At 34.0% G+C, this 22,350-nt stretch overlaps 1 protein-coding gene across 2 annotated transcripts; it reads left to right on the forward strand.

Moving 5' to 3' along the window:
- Window positions 1–4,603: 4,603 nt before the first annotated feature.
- LOC102596438 (methylcrotonoyl-CoA carboxylase subunit alpha, mitochondrial) lies at window positions 4,604–18,838 on the forward strand. 2 transcript variants are annotated; one of them, XR_367456.2, is made up of 17 exons: window positions 4,604–5,118; window positions 6,881–7,002; window positions 8,262–8,409; window positions 8,644–8,781; window positions 9,010–9,105; window positions 9,183–9,242; window positions 12,297–12,389; window positions 12,461–12,572; window positions 14,224–14,328; window positions 15,232–15,368; window positions 15,481–15,715; window positions 15,805–15,962; window positions 16,064–16,180; window positions 16,749–16,991; window positions 17,101–17,196; window positions 17,861–17,965; window positions 18,542–18,838. XR_367456.2 is itself a non-coding variant. In XM_006349645.2 (16 exons), exons 1-16 carry the CDS (start codon window positions 4,780–4,782, stop codon window positions 18,545–18,547), a joined length of 2,205 nt encoding a protein of 734 aa, XP_006349707.1. In that variant the 5' UTR covers window positions 4,604–4,779; the 3' UTR covers window positions 18,548–18,838. The 2 variants fall into 2 exon arrangements, 1 of the variants encoding a protein (XP_006349707.1); XM_006349645.2 differs by lacking the exon at window positions 17,861–17,965.
- The last annotated feature ends 3,512 nt before the right edge of the window (window positions 18,839–22,350 follow it).

Genomic DNA, 22,350 nt, shown 5'->3' on the forward strand with positions numbered 1-22,350 from the left:
GAGAGAGAGTAGATTTGAAATTCAAAAATGGAGTGATGGATGTAACTGCCGATATATGGGAGTGATTTTAGGCGTGAAAATAGGAACAAAATTGTTGGGTTGGAAGGGCTACGAATAACGTATCTTGAGAAGGAGAGAAAAAAGAGAAAAAGAGGGATTTTTGTAATATTTTGAAATGGTAGGAAATTTTAGTGAATATGGAAAGAAAGGTTGTGTAGTTAGGTAATTTTTTTAATATTTAAATATGCATAATTTATATATTTTTAAATATAATAAATATACAATTTAAACAAAACCAATCAAACATTAGATAAAATGTAAATTTAATAATTAAAAAATGATTATTTTTGTTGTTGATGATAAAGATGGTAGATGATAGGTGCTAGTTACTAGTAAGGCAATACATAAACACGACCCTTAACTTGACTTCAGCGGATAACTATGCCCTCCAACTTTGAGTGTGTACAAATAGGCATTTAAACTTACATGAAATTGAACAAGTAGACACACGTGTCCTACATGGCATAATACACATAGGACGTCGCGTAGGACACAAAATTGTCATGTAGGGTGTCATGTAGGATGAATGTGTCTATTTGTTCAATTTTATACAAGTTTAAGTGCCTACTTGTGCACACTCAAAGTTAAGGGTCATAGTTGTCAGTTGAAGCCAAGTTAAAGGTCATAGTTGTCAATTGAAGCCAAGTTAAAAGTCATGTTTATGTATTATGCCTAGTAATGGTGGTAGTAAAATTATGATGGGGAAGAAAGTTGTATTGTATTGATTTATGCGATGCAATAATTGATAGTGATGGTAATGATTGTTGATGTTAGTAGTTGGCAATTCTCATGATGTTGACCGAGGAAAATGTACAGTTGATGATGGTACGAAAGGTGCGGTGGTTGGGAATAGGCATTGGCCGCAATGATGTTAGTAGTGATCGATGTGGTGACAACGATGATTATTAAAGTCGTGGATATAGTTATAATGATGAAAGTGGTAATTGTGGTTGCAATTAACAAAAATGAAATAGAAAATTTCATAATAATTCAAGGGTATAGTTAGAAAGAAGCTTTTGTATGTAGAATTTTAATCTAAACACAAGATAGGGTGGAACAATGAACCAAACAATTGATAAAAAATAAATCATGTATTACTAATATCTGCACTAAATCACTGCATTATTATCCTTGCGTTACTGATCTCTCCCTTATTAATCTTTGTACCAAACAACCTCTTAGTGAAGTTATCCGTGGTATGCATGATTGTTATACTCCCTCTTGAACAATAGTTTTCCACTATAGACTTGACACACTATAGGAATGTCAAAATGAGTCCAAATATAGGTAACTGTCCGAAATTTTATAGGTTGGGCTTAAGATAATTTGAATTGAATTCGATCTGAACTCATTCGAGCTTTAGCATATTTTAAATGAATCTTCAATTGATTGAGTCCAATTTAATCTCCAACTGCAACCTGTTTTAAGACTTTTTATTTGCATTAATGTAATGCATGTTCCTATATATTGAAGGTATGAATCACTATTGATTTTATATCTTCTATGATTTATCTATTCATTTGTAACTTTTTATTTTATTTTCTTCAGGTGAAATTCAAATTGTGGTTGTAAAAGTTAAATGACAATATGTTGAAATTATTGAGATTAAGCGGGTCAAATTAAATGGATCATGATCCAACCCGATTTTTAGCCAATTTGAGCCCAAAGTAAACTTGAGTGTGTCATGACCCAATCTGATTTCTATTTCAACTCAATCTCCTCTTTGACACCCATATGACACATGGATTACAGAACAATAAATGATAGGGGTAATTTTACTAAATCACCCCAATAAAATATAAGTCATCTAAATATATTATTTAATAGCAAGGGTAAAATAGACACAAAATGATAAATTATTTATTGATTTTTAAATTGATAAAAAATTCTAAAATAGTATAGTGAACAAGTAAATATGGACAAAGGGAGAAACAATTAATAAATGATATATTTACAAAATGATTTATGTATTCCGTAAATCAGAGTAAGTACAGGAATATTGATCTCACATTGATTCTATAAATTTGTGTCTGTCAAATTTTTAATAAAAAATTATAAGTCAAAAAATTATAAATCTTACATTGATTCGGTTGGAAAAATGAAAAATCACAATAATAATATAATTATTATTTAGTAAAATAATAATATTAAAAATTAGATAAATACTATCATGATTCATGGTAATATCTTAAATGAAAAAGGGATAAAAATATCCTTAAACTATATGAAATGAACAAAAATGTTTTTCGTTTATAGTTTGATTCAAAAATGCCCTTATCGTTAATATTTTGATCCAAAAATGCTTTTGTTGTTGATAGTTTGGTAAAGAAATACCCCTATAGTTACTAAATGAATAAAAAATGTTGCTTTTCCAATAAATATAATATTTCTTTTTTTTAAACACACTGTGTTCCTAATAAAAATCACTAAAGAACCATATTCTTGTTTCCTTTCTTTTAGAATCACTTTAACTAATAAATATGTAGGAAATATTTTTTTTCTTCTTAATCTCATTTTATCAATTAAAATAGAATAACTTCTTTACCCTTTCAACGGATAATATATATCATATATATAACTTATAAGATCATAGTAAATCCATCATTATTTTTTGTTTATATAACGATAAAAATAATTATAATAAAATAAGAAATAATTTTTTTCTATTTACCCGAATTGAAGTAAGATAAACATTTGCTAATAAAAAAACATTATTAGAAAAAATGTGTTAAAAAGAAAATAAATAATATATTTATTTTGAAACAAAGATATTTTTAACCTATTAAGTAACAACAAGGACATTTTTGGACCAAGGTATTGACGACAAGGGAATTTTTAGACCAAACTATAAACGGGGGGAATTTATGTTAATTTAGCATAGTTTAAATGCATTTTGACCATTTTCCGTATTTTAAATAGTACACTATCAATACTTGAATCGTGTTGAGCAGGGACGAAGCTACATGGAGCGAAGGGATCCGAACCTCCTTCGTCAAAAAATTACACTGTGTATATATGATCGATTTACTGATTTACATGTATAAATTTAATAATGAACCCCCCTCGACATAAGCTAAAGAGTTGATTCAATGGTAGCGAGATCAAGTCTGGGGTAGCCTCCTTTGTTTTTATCACATTAGCTTGTTGCTTATTGGTGTTGAGCACATTCATAAGAAACCATTTCAACAATGTGAGGAGAGAAAGAGGGAAAGGTGAGAGATGGTAGGTTAATAGGGGAAATAATGGTTTTAGTCCTTGTATTATTGTATAGTTTTAATTTTAGTTCATGTGTCATTTGACTATGTACATTTGATCTTCAATTATTTGAAGCGTGTGATTTTGGTCCTTAAAGTTAACAAAAGTTAACTAAGTATTTAACAAATTGTTATTTTAAAATATATAAAATATAATAAATTGCAGGGTTGATGACTCTAAATGCTTGAAGAATTGGCCTGCCCGCGGAGTTAAACTCAACCCACTAATTAAAATAAATTCAAGATCATGTCCTAAATTTGATTAAATCTGACTCAACTTTTAGGCTTTCTATTGCTGCTGTCACTGAGTATCAATGGTCTGATGTGACAAAGTAGGAGACTAAAGTGAATTTTAATTTATGTTTTTTGGTTGCTTTATAAGATGGGTTAATAGAGTTGAACATAAGAATGAATATTGCAGAGCTTCCATGGATTGATTTAGAAAATTTGAGAGGACTAGAGAACATATAAGTCTGGAGTTGACAATTTGTTTCATCTCTTCATCACTAAACATGTTCGATCAATTTTGAAACCACATTGTAATCGTCAAATCTTTGCCACCATTGAAAAATTAAAACACCCTCTTAAACCATCGAAACATATCCACCAATAAATATACCCCTAATAATATTAAATATTTCAAATATATAAAAGCATTCTATTGATTGCATCAAATTTAACCGCGTATTCTTCCCATTCATCACCAATAACCACCTCGTAACAATCATACAACTTTCATAAACCAACTCGAATTTTCCATCTCCATATTGTTGAACCTCACCCCACCTTCTCCATTAGTTGAAACCATTGATAAAATATGCACGTGTGGAATGTTTGTAAAAAAGTCTACCTATTTTTGAAGAGTCAAAATTAGAGATAAAAATTGGATGGAGTGTTAAAATCTGTATTAGTTCTTAATATATCGTCATCTAATGTGAAAGAGGATGTATATAATTTTTCATGTTTGTTTGTATAGAAACGATTGCATAGAGAAAATTTAAGCATAGAAATCACAGGATAAATTTAACCTTAAAGTTGAATGATAATATAACGAATGATAACTATATTTTTTTTTGAGAGTACAAAAATAAACATCACCCGAATACTTTGTCCATGTTTACATGTTTGATTTGATATATCTTTAATAAGTACTTAATAAATTTAAAAATAATTTAAAAATATCATTTTAAATTATTAATATATAAATTTTTTAAATAAAAGACATATAAAACAATAAATTATGTATTTATTTATCCTTTCGGAGAAGCAGAACAAATATCGTTGTCAAGTCTTATCCCATTCGCCAGTACTCTGAATTTGAAACGAGCACGGCAATCGCCACAACATGTCCACGTCATATTGGATTAAACTTCTTTCTTAAATTAGTAAAGAAATAAAATTCATCTTTAAATCCTCTTTCACCGTCATTTTCCTTTAGGAAAGCTAATCATTTCTCTTCATAACAATGTCGATGGTGGCGTTCATACTCCGGCGAAAAGTACACACAAAACCCTACATTTCTCAACAATCATCGCTTTACGCCACGACGCCGGCGATTAAGAGTTCGAATAATCAACGGATTGAGAAAATACTCATAGCTAATAGAGGTGAAATTGCTTGTAGAATTATTAGAACTGCTAAGAGATTAGGGATTCGTACTGTTGCAGTTTACAGTGATGCGGATAGAGATAGCTTACATGTGAAATCCGCCGATGAGGCTTTTCGTATCGGTCCTCCTCCTGCTCGTTTGAGCTATTTGAATTCTTCTGCTATTATTGAAGTTGCTAATAAATCTGGAGCTCAGGTATATGATAATGCTCTTTCGATTCTCTTACTCGATTATGTAATGAATTGATTGAGTATTTTTGGACACTTTCATTGGCTTCTAATTGAAATGTGAAGTGTGTGATCAGTTTGTGTGGTACAGTTGGAATTTTGAGATTCAAACTTCTAAATCATTAATTTGGACAAAGAAGCTTTAATTTTTTTTGTAATAAAATTTGTATATTTGAAAACTATGTAAAAAGTGCTACGAATCATCATAATTAATAACTTAAAATATATATAAAAAAAGTTATGGTCAAAGAGAAACTTGGTTCACTATTGAAATTTATATCCTGCCACATAAATTGAGACATAGGGAGTAATAATAATAATAATAATGTGTTCTCGCTAATATTTATGGATTCTGTGCTGTTAAGACACTAGAGTCATCATTTATGCTAATATTTACTATTAATTTTGCAATGATTGATATGTATATATAGGTCTGTTATATGACAGCACTATGTAATATTTCAAACTTTTCTGCACTACCATAATTGATTTATTTCATTCATTTGTAAAAAGTTCAAGGCCAATAAGTACTTACTGAGCAGGAGTGCATTATGTAGGTGACCAATGGATTCACCCTCTCCACCCACCAAAAAAGGAAAAAAAAGGAAAATTCCAAAATGAAAAAGGGAACGAAGAGAAGATGAATATGTTAACCATGTTTGACTAGTTTGTACCAATGGAATTCGTGGTTAAAACTCAGAAATGTAATTCTAGGCATATGTCAATATGAGTAATGATGATCTTTTGGGTGATTGAAAAGCGATATTACAGCTAGGACAGAAGCATTTTTCAGAATAGCTTTTGATCAAACATGATTTTAGTGTGTCTCTGGGCCTTACTCTTTCCATCTGTTCTTTTCAGTTGTCTCAGAACTGTATTCTTCAAGCAAGAACTTTGATACAATAGTTATATTATTTAGTGTGTGACAGAACTGTATTCTTCAAGAAAGAACTTTGATACATTAGTTATATCAAACATGATTTTAGTGTGTGTAATATAGATGCTTGTTTTTTTAACTTTTGGGCACCGTAATGGTTTAAAAGTCGGATGTGAAAGCAATGCTTATCATTTTACCTTTAATGGTGGAGATATGTGTTTCAAGTCATTGTTGTATTTAGCAATGTACATCCTAGCCTTGGTCAACAAAGTTACCTAGTATCTGTTGCTTGTGGGAGGTGGTGGGTATATGTGGAATTAGTGGAGGTGCACACAAGTTGACATGGATACCACAGTTATGAAGAAATATTGGTGTACATCTCTAGAAATAACTGACTTTACCTTTTCTTTAAAGGAGATATAAGATACAATTCCATGATTCTCTTTTACCTAGTTATCCAACATATGAAAATATTTGACAGGTGCACTACATTGCACACTAGTCAGTAAGTGCATCAGATCCAGCTATGTCTTAATGTATAGTTCAATGGGACTAGATGCTAAACTTAGTGATGCTATGGTGCATCCTCAAATATCTTATTTCTTAAGAAGAAAACATGGCCTTTCTTGCCACTTGAGATGAACTCCAAAAAAAAACTAGTTAATACAATGAACATACTTGTTTCTATGAAATCTGTAGACTTTTACTTTTCCTTGTTCGACTCGTGATAATTCCATGATTCACATTTAAATTTGTCACATTTTTAAATTAAAGTTTTGCTGATTAAATGATTGCCAACATGTAAACATTCAGAGAGGATCTCTTGTTTATATTTTGTTTATTTTATAATTAGGCTATCCACCCAGGTTATGGATTCTTATCTGAAAGTGCTGATTTTGCTCAACTTTGTGAGGATGAGAATCTCTTATTTATTGGACCTCCTGCATCTGCAATCCGTGACATGGGTGATAAAAGGTTGATTCCATTCCACTTGCTATCATGTTATGCCTATGTATTCCACTTGTTTTTTTATCAAGTTGATTTATGCTACGACAGCATTCAAATGGCTAGTTCTAATTTGCGAGGGAGATAAAAAGGCACAACTTTGAATTTGGATTATGAATCATCTCAGGAAGTTGCTCATACCCTTTTTCTATTTCAGCAGGAGAAAGAATTAGATTAAAAGTCTACTGTAATGGGAAGAAGGGAAGCTCCGTGTTTGTTCTTCTCATTTCTTTTGTTTATGAATTTTCAGTTTTCCCTCCTTTGAGCATGGACAATCATGTTTCATCTCATTACTTCCCGCTTTTGTATCAACTTGGTTGATTTAAATTTAGGATCTCACCAATGCAAACTGGCTGCATTAATACTTGAATAAATGGGTATTACTCCCTTTGTCCCTAATTACTTGTCCACTTTTGAATTGACACACCTATTAAGAAAACAATGATTGACATAGTAAGTTTACCATTTTATCCCTATTAATTATAAAGTGGATGAATTTAAAACTTAAGATATTTAAGAAGTTCTACATTTTTCAGAGTAATTAATTGAGGGTATAATAGGTAAAAAAATTGTCCTTTCTTGATTTGTCAAAATGGACAAGTAATTAGGGACAACTAAAAAAGGAAAAGTGCACAAGTAATTAGGGACAGAGAGAGTCTGTTTGCACCAGACAGAAATTTGCATCTACTGCATGCATTTTGGCTATTTAAAAACTGCTGACTGTGACATTGGGATTAATATGATTGCTGTTAGTGTTTGTGCGAGACGGGGATGTTGATTTATGCGTAGAAGCAAGCATTAGTGGTTGTCTATGCATAGCAATTGATTTTTAAAGTTGATTTTAGCCTCAAGTATGTTTCATGGGGCTAAGCTCCGCATTTGCAAAGGTCCTGTGTGCAACTAACATGGAACATGGCAATAATTCATGCCAGACTTAAAATGTTAGTCCTATATCACCTGTGTGAATTATATTTTCAGCTTCTCCCATATTGATTAAGCAATGGCTTAGAGAGTGTCTATATGCAAACGTTCAATCACATTTCATCGACCTACTAGCGTTTCTGGCATGCAGTTCTATGAAATGATCTGTCACATTGCAACACATTCTAATGCAGTTTGACTGCCAAGTGCTAGCCTTTCAGTGAAGTTTTAATTTAGCAGTATGTTGCTGCAATTGGATGCTGACAATTTATGCTTATTTCTTTTCTTTCTCTGGATATTTCCATCAGTGCTTCAAAGAGAATAATGGGTGCAGCTGGGGTTCCACTTGTGCCTGGATATCATGGTGATGAGCAAGATATTGACTTTATGAAGTTGGAAGCAGACAAGATTGGGTATCCTATTTTAATTAAGCCAACCCATGGAGGTGGAGGGAAGGTCTGCCTTCTGTTAACGTACTACTTATTTTGCTGAAGGAAAACAAACTTAACTTCTAGCTTACAAATTTTGCAATTCAATCCTTTTGTGTATGGCCATTTCTATTAAAGATTTCACTATAAGAAGAAATCTTATAATGCCAACAGGATAGCTCAAGTATATCTGAAGAAATGCTCTTGTGTATCGTGTTCTATAGTAAAAGAAAATAATGTCTACTAACCTGTTTTGCATCAGGGTATGAGGATTGTTCAGAGCCCAAATGAGTTTGCGGACTCATTCTTGGGGGCCCAACGTGAGGCAGCTGCATCATTTGGTATAAGTACAATCCTACTGGAGAAATATATTACTAAACCAAGACACATAGAAGTCCAGGTAGCTCTTGTTATGTTTTGATAGACTGCTTGGTCCTTTCCATTTTTGTTTTCTTGCTAGTTAGATTAATAGCTAACCTTAAGTAGTTGGGGGAAAGAAAGAATTAAAAAAATCCCTCTAACTAGCTTGAGATTGAGACATATTAGTTGTAGTTGTTGTATTCTCCTGCCTTTCCCCTTTTCATACTTAATAAATATAATTCTAGGTTGCTTACATTTATTTTGTTAGATATTTGGGGATAAACAAGGTAATATAATACATCTCTATGAGAGAGATTGTAGTGTGCAGCGAAGACATCAGAAGATAATAGAAGAAGCTCCAGCTGTAAGACTTTTTTGTTACTATTTTCTTTATTTCTCTTGAAGTGTCTTAAAAGGTTGACAAAACTTTGTTATACGCAGCCTAATGTGAGCTCTGACTTCCGCTCCCATCTGGGTCAAGCAGCTGTATCTGCAGCTAAGGTCAGATGAATTTGTCTGTTTTTAGATTAGATAGTCTACTCGAAATTGTCAAGTTTATTGGTGGTTAGTTTTTAAATACCCTTTACTTTTTCTTGTTGGAGACAGATTATCTGAAATCAAGAAAAATGTGTACTCATCTTTAACTATCATAAAGCATTTATCGTGTAATGCATGTATACGAGTCTCATCAATTACTTTAAACATGACAGTGAGGAAATGAACCTTGGGTCTAATTTAATCCAAAAGTTAGCTCATGAGGTGACGATTGCCCAAGGCCATATAAGGAGGCAAACAACTATAATTGTAGAGAAGTAGAATGAAAAAATGTGTATATATAATGAGCTCAAAGAGTTTATATACAAAGGAAATGAAACAAGTTGTGCTAAGCTAACTCCTAGAATCTAGGAGCAGATAAACAATATGGAAACAAACTAACTGAATGATAAAATATTGTGAATAGGAAATTAAAGCCTAAAATAACTAAAGAGGACTCAACCTAATGCACAACAAGTGCTGAGCAGTAGGACTCATCCAAATGTACAAGTGATGAGTAGTACATACACTACTATACCCCCCTCAAGTTAGGTGTGAACTTGTGAAGATACACCACCTAACTTAGGAACCATGCGCTAGAAGGTGGGCTTGGACAATGGTTTGGTGAGTGGATCTACAAGTTGTTCAGTGGAGTGGACAAGGAATACTCGGATTAGGCCATTGTGTACGTGGTTGCGAACAAAGTGAAGATCAACCTCAAGGTGCTTCATTTTGGTATGACGTACTAGATTTTTGGAATGTACGTGACCCCAAGGGTTATCACTAAGTACTGTAGGAGCAGAGAGCAGCACATGAAGGTCCTTGAGCAAGTGGGTGATCCAGTTCATTAAAGACAATGCAGAAGCTACCGGACGATACTCAGCCTCAGTGGAGGAGGAGCAGGAGTAGTAGTTGCTTACTAGAACACTAGGAAATAGGCGTTGTGCCTCGATAAAAAATGTAATCAGAGATCAAGCAATGTTATCAAAAGCAAAAAGCGCAATAAAGCTCTAAGGTCTGTTGGGGCTTTAAGCACAAAGCGCAAATGAAGTGTGGGCTTTAATGAAAATAGGCTCAAATGGAGGGAAAAAAATACAAATATGTATATTAGTCCAAGACTAATAATTATAAGCAAGAATAAAAAATATATGGACAAAGAAATTGTTTTTTTATGATAAAGTGAAATGTCAATTGTTTATTGTCGCATCTTCCGGAAACTCTCATCGGCAAGGAAAAGTATGTCTTAGAGCCTTGATGACGATACTGAATTGCAGATTAAGCGAGGCAAAACACTCTAAGACATTTTGAGCTCGCTTCAGGGCTTACATGCGCCTTTGACAACATTGAGATCACGGCTATCATTGATATCACCTGCCCAATCAACATCTACATAGGCATAGAGCGCAAGCAATTGTTGTGGGAAGTATGAATACCATACTTGATGTTTCTTTTAGATATTGAAGGATACATTTAATTGCCTTCTAGTAAACCATAGAAAGTGAGGTGTTGAACTGAGTAAGCCTGTATACTGAATATATGATGTTAGGTCTGGTAAACAAAAGGTACTAAAGCTTATAAAGCACACTCCTATACTCGTTGCCATCAGTTTTGGAGGCTCCTCACCAACTTGTAGTGTTGCAGACATGCTCATGGGCGACTGAATGCCTTTGTGTTCTTACATCAGAATGTCATGAAACACCACCTCCATATGCGTGGATCGATTGTGGAACAAACCGTTTTTGCATCCTTTTACCTCATGGCTAAGAAATGGTCCAGTAAACCAAGATATTTAAGAAAAAACTCTTTGGAAAGAGAGGTAATTGACTTGTTGAATGAGTGTTTCATTACGTCTGGTGAGTATGATGTCATCCACATATATCAAAATATAAATAGTAAATCACAATTGTGTAGACCAAAAAAAAGAATTATCAGACTCAGCCATCTGGAACCCCATTTGAATCAAAGAATCGGTGAGTGCTTCATACCAAGCCTTAGGAGATGAAGCACCTTGAGGTTGCAATCCGTAGATTGCCTTTTTGCGTACGTCTTAACTACACTATTCCTTCTCAGAAAAACTCAAGTGAAGATGTCTTTGGAATAAATATCTGTAATTGTGTTTGTATGTCTGATTAATGCAAGAAATAGTATCACGTCACAAAGGAGAAGTGGAAAAGTGTACACTTCTGGAGGGGCAGCATTTGGACAATTTTAATGCTAGGAGGTAATATTACCAAACTGGGTGCATATCAGTTGGTAGCAGAAGGCAAAGGGTATGCTTAGGCGGTAACAGATGAAGGGCATTTTTGTGTGTATTTTCCTTTCTGAAGAGCAGGAGGGATAAAATTTTAGGGTAGAGGTCCATGTGCAGATAATTCCTTGTTTTACAAATAAAGCAATGTATTCTACGGCTAGCAGGGAAAAAACGGTCATTGGCTTTATTGACTTGAAGTTCAGACTGTTAAAGCTTATATCTGCACTAGGGGATTGGATTATGCTAGCTCAGCATCGTGTTATATGATAGTTCCAGTTCTTGTCTAAAACAAGGATGAAGCTTGATATAGATAGTAGTGAATTAAGAGCCATATTTGACTGCTGAGGTTAACCTGCATCTTTGATTAGTAATTAGTTTCTCCTTTTTTTGCTAAGTAATTTCGTTATCTTTATTTTTGTAAGGAGATTTGAGTTTGAAAGGCATTCTACCATATTGCCATTAGATGACCAATAAAACGAATATCTCCATTTTCTCTCTCTATCGTGTATTGAAATATTCCCCCCCTCCCCTCTCGCTCGCTCTTGTGTGAAGTGTGATTGTAGTATTCAGTTCCTATAGAGATTCTGTTATGATAAAGTTAATTCTTGATCAATTAGTATCACTATCCTCTGTTTGGAAGAGATGTTCTGTGGAAAAACCTCTCATATTATGATCTGTTCCCTGGTGCCGTCTGCTCTCTGTTGACATCTTTTTTCAGTATTGTTCTCAATGCTACTCCTCACCTGACATCCCCTCCATTATGTTTGAAGGCAGTCAATTACCACAGTGCAGGAACTGTTGAGTTTATAGTTGATACACAATCTGGACAATTTCATTTTATGGAGATGAACACCCGTCTTCAGGTACTTTTGATTAGTCTATGCCCTTCCCTTCTTGTAGCAGTAGAGCAGAGGATATAATCATTCTCTGTCAGGTTGAACATCCAGTTACAGAGATGATTGTTGGTCAAGATCTTGTAGAGTGGCAAATACGTGTTGCAAATGGGGAGCCTCTTCCCTTGACTCAGTCAGAGGTGCCATTTTCAGGTTAGAGTTTACACTGGTTAACTTGCTTTACTGTTCTCTAATAGATTTATGCAAAGTGCTTGCTCGGTAGGATCTGCTGGACGAAGCTAGAGTTATTTACCTAGATATACCAAGACTGCATACGATTCGATAGAACGATTCTTAATATATAATGTTCCTTTTACTTCCCTGGAATGTAAAAGTTTGCTTAGGATTTTATGGTCCCTGGATGGTAAATTTGAAAATTGCTTAGACTCAAAGAAATTTAGTTCCATTACATACTGTAGATTAAAAGTTTTGTTGACATTGCCCTTAAGTTAAAGTTGGAGGTTGTCTCATATAATAGTGAGAATGGAGTAGAAAATATTTATAGATCTTTTCTATTTCACTTGTATTTTTTGATGTAAAGAGATAAATAACATGTTGTAGGATAGCTGGTCAAACTTGGTGGAAAGTGATGGATGACTTGAGCAGAGTCATAAGCACAGATTGTACTGTATTTCTCTTTGCACCAACATGGTCTTTTTATGAAATTTCTTATCTTATAAAAGGGATAAATACTTGAATCATTAGAACAACCACTTGCACATAAGTTTAACTGATATGTCTGTTCTTTTTCAAATAAGATAAAACAGAAACTTATTTTAATGTCATAATATCGACAGTGACTCAAAGGCTTATCTGAAATTGAGAACCGTTTACTGGAAGTGATGCCTTGAATCTTGATTAATATAATACCATCTTTGTAGCATAACTGGATCCAGTAATGCTCAATGAAAAGCATAACTTTTGGGTGGTATTGACATTTCTATAGTCTTCAACAACACAATCCAAATCGAGTACTTTCGCTTGATTGTTGGTTAGGAGGTGAATTATTCATGTAGTAAAACCAACATAACTAGTACCATGTTTGGTAGCATTTTAGTTACTGTGTATAAAATTCAGCACACCAAGTACTGTGTTAGGTTACCTATTTACAAAACACATAACTAATACCTGTATACGTTATGAGGGAATCTATGTATTATTTATGCAGGGTAGAAGATAGGATAACTAATATATGAATAACTAAACCCCTGCATAAAAGGGGGAGCTCCTAGGAAGGGGTAAAAATAGAGCTTGCATGAAATAATATATAAATTCCCTCATAACTAATCTCTATCCCTGTGTTACTAATACATGTACAACTCTAACCAGCAAGCAAATGAGGTTTCTTCTTACCTCTCCCTAGGAGCTCCCCCTTTTATGCAGGGTTTAGTTATCCATAAATTAGTTATTCTATCTACTATTCTGCACAAAATAGTACATATATTCCCTCATAACTAATCTCTATCCCCTGCATTACTAATACATGTACAACTCTAACCAACAACCAAACGACCCCTTAACCCATGGAAAGAAATGTGTTTCATTATAACAAAAAGTTTCTTCGCATTAATGTAGTCAGTGCATGGACATGGTTCAGGAAAGTTTCCCATTTCAAACTTGGACTAGTACAATATGAGCTTAATATAATTTATCAGTGGAATTCATTCATGAAAAATGTTCTCTGAAGTAAACTGCTGCGGGATACTCTTATTACTGGAATCAAATATAGGAGTTTTAAGTTAATGTTAATCCTAAAGCATATGGGAGAATTCATAGATGCTAATGTTTTTCAGTTTGATGCCAGGTCATGCTTTTGAAGCCCGAATTTATGCTGAAAATGTTCCAAAAGGATTTCTTCCAGCAACTGGTGTTCTTCATCATTATTGTCCTGTTACAGCTACATCAGCAGGTGCGGATCCATACTATGATCATCTTAATTATGAAATGTTACATTAGGCCTCCTTTAAGTGGGTTGCCACTGAGGAAACATGATAGAACCCTCAATTTTTCCAGAGGGATGCAAGATATTTTAGCAGTTCTTTTAACTTTTTTACTATATCAACTAGACTTTGTTCCTTGACTTGTGTAGATTGTTTTTCTAACTCTACTAGCATCAAATCTTAAATGTGAAACAAGTTTCCATGTAAAAAACATGACCATAGCTGCAAAATACCACCAGATGCCTAACTGCTTATTTGGTGTTATATAGGAATACCAGCACTTGCTACCCATTCTCACATTTCTGAAGAGTTGCTGTTACATATAAAAAATGAATTGCTATCTAAAAACTCCATCCACTCAGAAAAAATGTATGAATGGATTTCTGGGAGATCTATCAGCGTTTTTATGTCAAAATTGTTATATGGAATCATTTGACTCAGAACTAAAATTAGGGCCTCTCCCCAGCTGGATTTCCTTTTACACTGCCTAGCCAAAAGCTCTTCAACTCCAGCGAGTAGTCAATTACTTCACGGCCTTTGAAGTATCAAGCTAGGTTGCTCAATTTGCTGGCTGATAAAATAAGGTCATCCCGGTGCCCGAAGCATCCCAGGTTCATGCAGGGTCTGGGGAAGGGCCGCACTGCTGCCTACCTGTTACACAAGCATCAGTGGCTGATTCAACAGTTATCTGACTGATACAATAACATATTTACTAAAGCTAGTTGCTATAGTTTAATGAAGTTCTGAGCCTAGCCCATAGAGGATTCTCTGCTGATCATCTATCAGTTTATTTGCCTTTCTGATTATGCAAATTGCTAACTATTGTTAAGCTGTATATTTTGCACTCGCATGACTTTAATACATAATTGCAGTAAGAGTTGAGACTGGAGTGGAGGAAGGGGACACAGTAAGCATGCATTATGATCCCATGATTGCAAAGCTAGTAGTATGGGGACAGGACCGCCTTTCAGCACTGATAAAAATGAAGGATTGCTTGTCGAAGTTTCAGGTATGATTTTTTTTTTGTGTTGACCTGTTTTGCAGGTAATGATTCAGAATAAATAGTTTATAATGAAGAATACTCTAGTAATTGAGATCTAATCACTGCTCATTTAATGAAGGTTGCAGGTTTACCCACCAATATAGACTTTATCATTAAGCTTGCCAGTCATAGGGCTTTTCAAAATGGTGAAGTAGAAACTCATTTTATTGAGCGGTACAAGGATGATCTGTTCATAGACGGTTCCAATTCAATATCAGTGGAAAAAGCTGAGAGTGCTGCCAAACATGCTGCATCCATTGTAGCTGCATGCATTTGCCAAAATGAACTTGCAACATTGAAGGATAAGGCTCCTGGTGAATACTAATATCCTGTTGTGTTTAGCAAACGCGTGCTTTAGTACGGACAGCCGATGCATAGTTTATTGATATGTTCTCTTAAGCAGGAGGCCTTCATTTGTGGTATGGTAATCCTCCATTCAGAATCAATCATTTTGCTAAGCGAACAGTGGATCTTGAATGGGAGAATCAATACAGTATCAGCGGTTCAAATCTTTTAACAGTCTCCATCACCTATTTGCCAGATGGGAAATACCTAGTTGAGGTAATGATAATTTCTCTGTTTGATATAACAGAATGACTACAGTTGAGCTTGTTTTTGCCTTTAAGTTTTTCCATTTGCAGCAAAATAATCTATATCTTTAGACAGGAGAAATCAATTCCCCTGGTTTGGAGATCCAAGTGACACAACTAAGCAACAATGACTACAGAGTTGAAGTGGATGGTCTAAGCCTGAATGTCTGCTTGGCAGCTTACTCCAAGGTAACACCTTATATTTCAGGTCCTTATCTTCAAGCTGTCCTGGGCCCCTGGCATACATATTGACTGACAAGTACACAACTATGTTTAGGCTGAGGCAGGAGTTATTAAAATGCCTAACATTGCACAACAATGTGATCCATTATAGCACTAAATTTATGTACATTAGGTATTGTTTAAGATTGTGAATTGTGCACTTCGCTTCAAAGAAGCATGCACTTGTCTTCTCACTTTTTGCCTCAGGCCCTATGGACTTTTTTTTGGGCGCATTTTGCTATTAAGAACACTGGTTTCTAACACCATTTTCAATCTAGTCTAACTAATGAAAAAGAAAAAAGAAGAGAGAAAGATTAACCTTCTAGTGATCCTAGGTGTAGATTTTTTCCAGGGAGTGTTGGAATGGTGCAACTTAGTCCACTAAATACAATTTGGACTAAAAATAAAGGGTTTGCCTATCTTTAGCACATTTAGTCTTGGTTCATGAGAATCTGATGCCCCTTGATCAAGAATGCAGATATTGCCAAGGAAAAAACCGATCCAAATGTAGTTAGCCAAACTTCCATTTTTGCAGGATCAAATTGAGCATATTCACATCTGGCATGGCGACTCTCAACATCACTTTAAACAAAGGATGGGCCTCGAAATCTATGACGACGACGAAACAATAGACAAGCCTGCTAGGGTGGCGACATCTTATCCTTCCGGCACTGTGATTGCACCCATGGCTGGGCTAGTGGTTAAAGTATTGGTGAAGGATGGGGAGAAAGTTCAGGAGGGACAACCTGTGTTGGTATTAGAAGCAATGAAGATGGAGGTGTGTATATTACAACCTCAGCTTAAGATTAACATCTCTTGAGTGGCTTAATTGTTTTGGCTGGTTCTAATTTATTGCTTTTGCTGCCCTTTACATTGTCTATGAATAGCATGTCGTGAAAGCACCAGCTAATGGTTATGTAAGAGGGCTTGAAGTCAAAGTGGGCCAATCGGTCCAAGATGGTGTTAAACTCTTTGCTCTCAAGGTTAATCTTCTCTTCTTTAGATTCATGGGCTTCATTCACATTTATATTTAATAATAAATATTGCATAGAACATTTTAAACGTTGGGAACAAGCATCAGGCTGCTATGGCTTTTTTTAACATTCTGGGCATCAAGCAAAAGTAGGATAACATGAATGCTAGATATCATTATATTCTCATTGATGAATGAATTTCTCAAAGAGAATTGATAACATAACAAAGTCACAACAAGAAGTGGTTTTGGGGAAGCAAAAGGGCACGAAGAGTATTCCTATATATATCCTTGATTTGCTTAGTCAAAATTTTCATGCACATGATTCTGCATGTTTAGGTTGATTGTCTACTTTGCATAATGAAGTGAGAACTTTGTTCTTAATCTTGTTGGGTATACTATGATTCATAATGTTACTCCAGAGAAGATCAAAATATCACTTTGAAAACTTGCAAAATTTGAGTCAACCATGCTAGCTCGCTCTTTGTATCTAATCGTCTTTTCTGTTGTATTCTAACCTCCTCGGTCTTTTTCCTTTTTGCTTGCCATCCTCGTTATTCCTTGACAATGCTGTCTTCCATCTTTGTTTGGTGGCTGGTACTAATCCTTTTCGCCGCTTGTTGATTTTACTAAAAAATGTATTTAAGACTTCTAAATGCAAAACATATGCATAGGTGTCATAACTGGCCCACATTTTGGGTCAAAAGTCATCTTAGCTCCTGCTTGGGCCAAATATCCTTATCTATGTTGCTCGGAAGGTAACAGTTGCAGATCTAGAGGTCAGATTCTTCATTACATAAATTTTAAGATTCCGGGATATGGATCCGAGTGCGGATTCTGATGCTGACATACGACCAATTGATGTCTATTACGACATATATACTCACATAAGAATATGTTTTGATTAACTAAAGTTTTTGAACTAAAACTAATAAAATTTAATTTCTTATAAACACCTAACATTTTATTCATAAGTTATCTCGTGTAATAAGAAAGTGTTCTCTTATTTTATATAACTATATGTATAATTGAATATACATAAACCCAAAAATCAACCCAATACCAACTCAATCTATATTTCTTGGTCATAAATGTAGTTAAAGCATGTAAAGTAAGTTGACCAAATCTGTGTGGATTCCATTTCCACGCCCAAATCGTGTCGTATCAACACGGGTGCGGCAGGGATTTTGAAGGGTTTTAACAGTGTAGATCCTTTTATCTAAGGATTCTTTACTCTCTTGTGAAGAAGTATGTTAATTTGAATGGACATTCTTTCATGTTGCATCAATATCATTACTATATCAGTATATAATGGTGAGAGCATATGCTGAATTAGTTGTTCTACTCTTTGACAGGACTGAAATATATCCCGAGGCTATGACATCATTCTACACAACTGAATTTATGACCTTCCTATGAAGACTGTACATAAGAATAACAACATTGAGATGTAAACTCTGTTGGAGTTTCATCTTCTGTATTTCAAATACATTTCTTGTAAATGACTTTCCAGCTCAAAATTTGTCCAGATTAGTGGTATATGATCAATGGTTGCTCATTCATTGCTAAGATATACGAGCAAAGTTCTTTCTGCATTGTTTTGAAAGTTATTTGTTGGGTATTGCAAGAAAAGGCGTGTTTTGCCTTGTCCAGTTTCTCATGTTCTATCATTTTACCGTCAATTCGTCATTAGTGATGCTTAGTTCTCCATTTTCTCTTTCATTTTGAACTCAGCAGTGAAACTATTCCACGGAAGAAAAACTGTGGCTCTGCTGTTTGGAGACTACATGTTTTTAACAAACAAATTAATCAACTGTGACGCTTCTTTGCAGCCAATACGATTATTTCCTTTGCAACTATTGAATAATCTCCCTAGCAGTACAGCTTTCTGTTTCATTTGTTTGATCCGTTGCAATTTGAACGTCAAACTTAACAAATCTACAGGAATATTCAAACATTGTGTTAGAGGTATTTTATAAGTTTTAGTGGATTTAAGGATGTGGAGTTTTACATGATAATCTTATCTTTAGCTAGGTCAATTTACTTCGGACATGTAAACTTGGTGAATTGAACATAGACCCAATTTTGGGCCGAATCATTTGCATAAGCTAAGCAGAGTTAAGTTCACAAAATGCCTTCCTTATAGGTGGTCTTGATTATTTTTGGCTCCGCTTGAAAATTTTATGCCCATCACACATAAATTAGCTTTGATAATAAATAAAGCAGAAGTTGATATTTGTTCAATTGACTACAACTTCTTTCTTATAGGCAAAAGCCAGAACTTATGCCTTTTGGATAACATAGACAAAAAAAATTATTGTTCATCAGGCATAAGTTGTGGACATAAATTAGTTTTGCGTTAAGACTAGTGAACTTGCTCAATTGATCACAAGTTTTGTTTTATAGGCAAAAACTAAAACTTATGCGTGATGAGAAATAAAAGTTTTACCAACAATTTTTTCAAGTTAAGACTATTTTTTTAATTATTTTTATTAACCGGGAAGAAAAATTCAAGATCAAACACTTTTGAAGACACCATGCGTCATTTCTAGGAAACTTTCATCTTTTATTCTTGACTTCTAGTCGATGTCTGGTATCCGTATTGAGGTCAAGACTAATCACGCAATATAAGGTCTAGTTAGGAAGAAACACTCTCTAATAGGATCTTTTTGTACATTCTGGGCTTAAAACTAAAATTTCTAATTAAAAGATTGAGAGATCCTATCCATTTCAATCATTACCTTGATCGGTGAAACTTCAATGTTCGATTTTGCTTCAATATTGTTGCAACGGATTACATTAGATACGAGTGATTGGGATTTAACTATAATCCTTTTCGTAGCTATTGGCTTTTAGTTTTTAAGCTTTTGGAGTTGGCATATTGAAATACTCGAAATGAACGGCTCTAAACCTGCCAAAAGGGTAAGTTTCTACTTTCGTTTTCTCTTCCTTTTTAGACATTGGATCTTTATTTTGAATTTTTCTTTGTGTTTCTTTATATTATTATTAGGGGTGGGTCTACGTAACATCCTATAGGTTCATCCTAACCTCATAAATATTGGCTCGGACTTTTTGTCTGAAAGAAAAATCTATAAATAAATGAATTGTGGTACGTAGAACCCAATTTGAATTTATAATGTTATAAAAAGTGATCTTACTTATTTTACTATAGACTTGTAGTAATTTGTTTTATAAATTGTTGCATTGAGAATCTCCAAAGAAATTAGAAGTGTCTATGATAGTGACATAGCAAATGACTATTTTTATTTGTGACCGATGATTGCTTGCGAGAAGGTATTAAAACGTTATGGTTGTTGATCAAGATATTTTTCTTCTCATGAAGAGTGTGGCATTGCAAACTTTCTTTAGATGACGATTTGAAAAAAACCCAGGGAAAATAGTAAGAAAAATTAGTCTATTATGAAATTTGACTGGTTTGGGTTTATAAGTGGGAACCATCTGGTGTCAGGTGAATCAATTTATAAGCTTAGTCAAACACACACCCTCATTAGTATGAAATTTTCAAACATTTAATTTTCTTGGAGTTCAATGCATGCTCTTCGTCCATTTTTACTTGTCCATGAAAGTAAAAATAACTGATACTTTTACTTATCTAGTTTAGAAAAATCAAGAGATAATTTATCACTTAATTCCTAATTTATCTTTATTACTAACTATAGTCATTTCCCAATACATTTGTCATAACATTGAATTTATTATATTTAAAGGATAACATAGTATAATTGTCCTTCTATTTATTATTCTTTAAGGATGTGACAAATCGATACTGAACAAATAAAAAATGGACGGATCGTGTAATACTATCCTACCTTGATTCCTTATTTTGGCCGAAGTAGAAAACTACAAAATAACCAGCTAGCTTCTTTTTCTTAGTTCAGTGGCTGTCAATTTCAATACTAAAAAGGAATTTTCAGAGCTATAATAAGTTAAACAATCTTGGTGGCTTCTAAATCACGATCACAGTATTTGAAATGTCTTTTTTGTGCAGGCCAAATCAAAATCAATAATAGTCACCTATTTTACACTATGAAGTAATATTAAGAGTATTAACAAAGCACATGGCCAAATCATCAATCATTTTCCTTTTGTTAATACATTACACTAACACACCAAAGATTTGTTCAATACCTAACATAAGTTTTGGTGCAGTGGTGGAACTGCTTTATTTCTAGTCAAAAGTTTCATGTTTGGTTCTTGGGTATGGAGATAATTATATTGGGAGCGGCATCCCCAAATAGATCCTGCAGTACACAATCAAAATTTAGTAGGAGCTCTAATGCGGACACCAGACACCGAATGGAAAACTAAGAGAAAAAGATTTGTCCAATAAGCTTTGTGAATTTGACATGCATGGAAAGATGAGTTAGTTATCAAAATGATTAAATATTATATGCTCCATATGCTTACAAATCACAAACTTGAATAAATTGAAACACAAGGATAACTACAAGCAAAGCAACTTAATTAACATTTATTTAGGCTCTCATTGAGTTTGATGAAAATATTGATTATCTAATAATTGGTTGGTCTTCAATTATTAACTCAACTTCCCCCCTACACTCCCAAACAAAGAAACAACACACACAGAATAATAACTGTATTCTTTTTTCCTTTGGCCAGCTGATACTATATAATGGTCACTGAATTTGCTTTATTTTAGCCACATACATTCAACTTTAATTTTGTAATTAATGGAACGACATTTTTTTTTAATTTTTAATAAAGTAATTATTTGCAACAAATTTTAAAGTGACAGAAAATAAATTACAATCACAAAAAAATATGAAGAAACATAATTTTATTCATCAAGATTGCGGGTACAATTCTATTCCTCCCTTGATTCTACTCTCCTAAGATTTATCCATGATTCAAGGGCCGTTAGTGGCGTATTTCTCGAACTAGGATGATTTAGATTTGACCTCTATGAATATTCCATGACTTTTGTGGAATACTCGAGATGTCTTTTCAAGGGAATATAGTACCCTTTATATAGGCCTGAGGTTTAGGGTTGAGTAGCCTCCAAAAATTCTAATTGGAATTGAACACACCTTGTAGAGTCTCAACTCAAATTGAACACGTCTTGTAGAGTCCTACAAAATTTCAATGTCTACAAATGTCCCCTGCTTCAAGGCTTGTCGGAGTG

The sequence above is a fragment of the Solanum tuberosum genome, unplaced genomic scaffold (genome assembly GCF_000226075.1).
Source record: "Solanum tuberosum cultivar DM 1-3 516 R44 unplaced genomic scaffold, SolTub_3.0 scf00110, whole genome shotgun sequence".
In the NCBI taxonomy this organism is placed as follows: domain Eukaryota; kingdom Viridiplantae; phylum Streptophyta; class Magnoliopsida; order Solanales; family Solanaceae; genus Solanum; species Solanum tuberosum.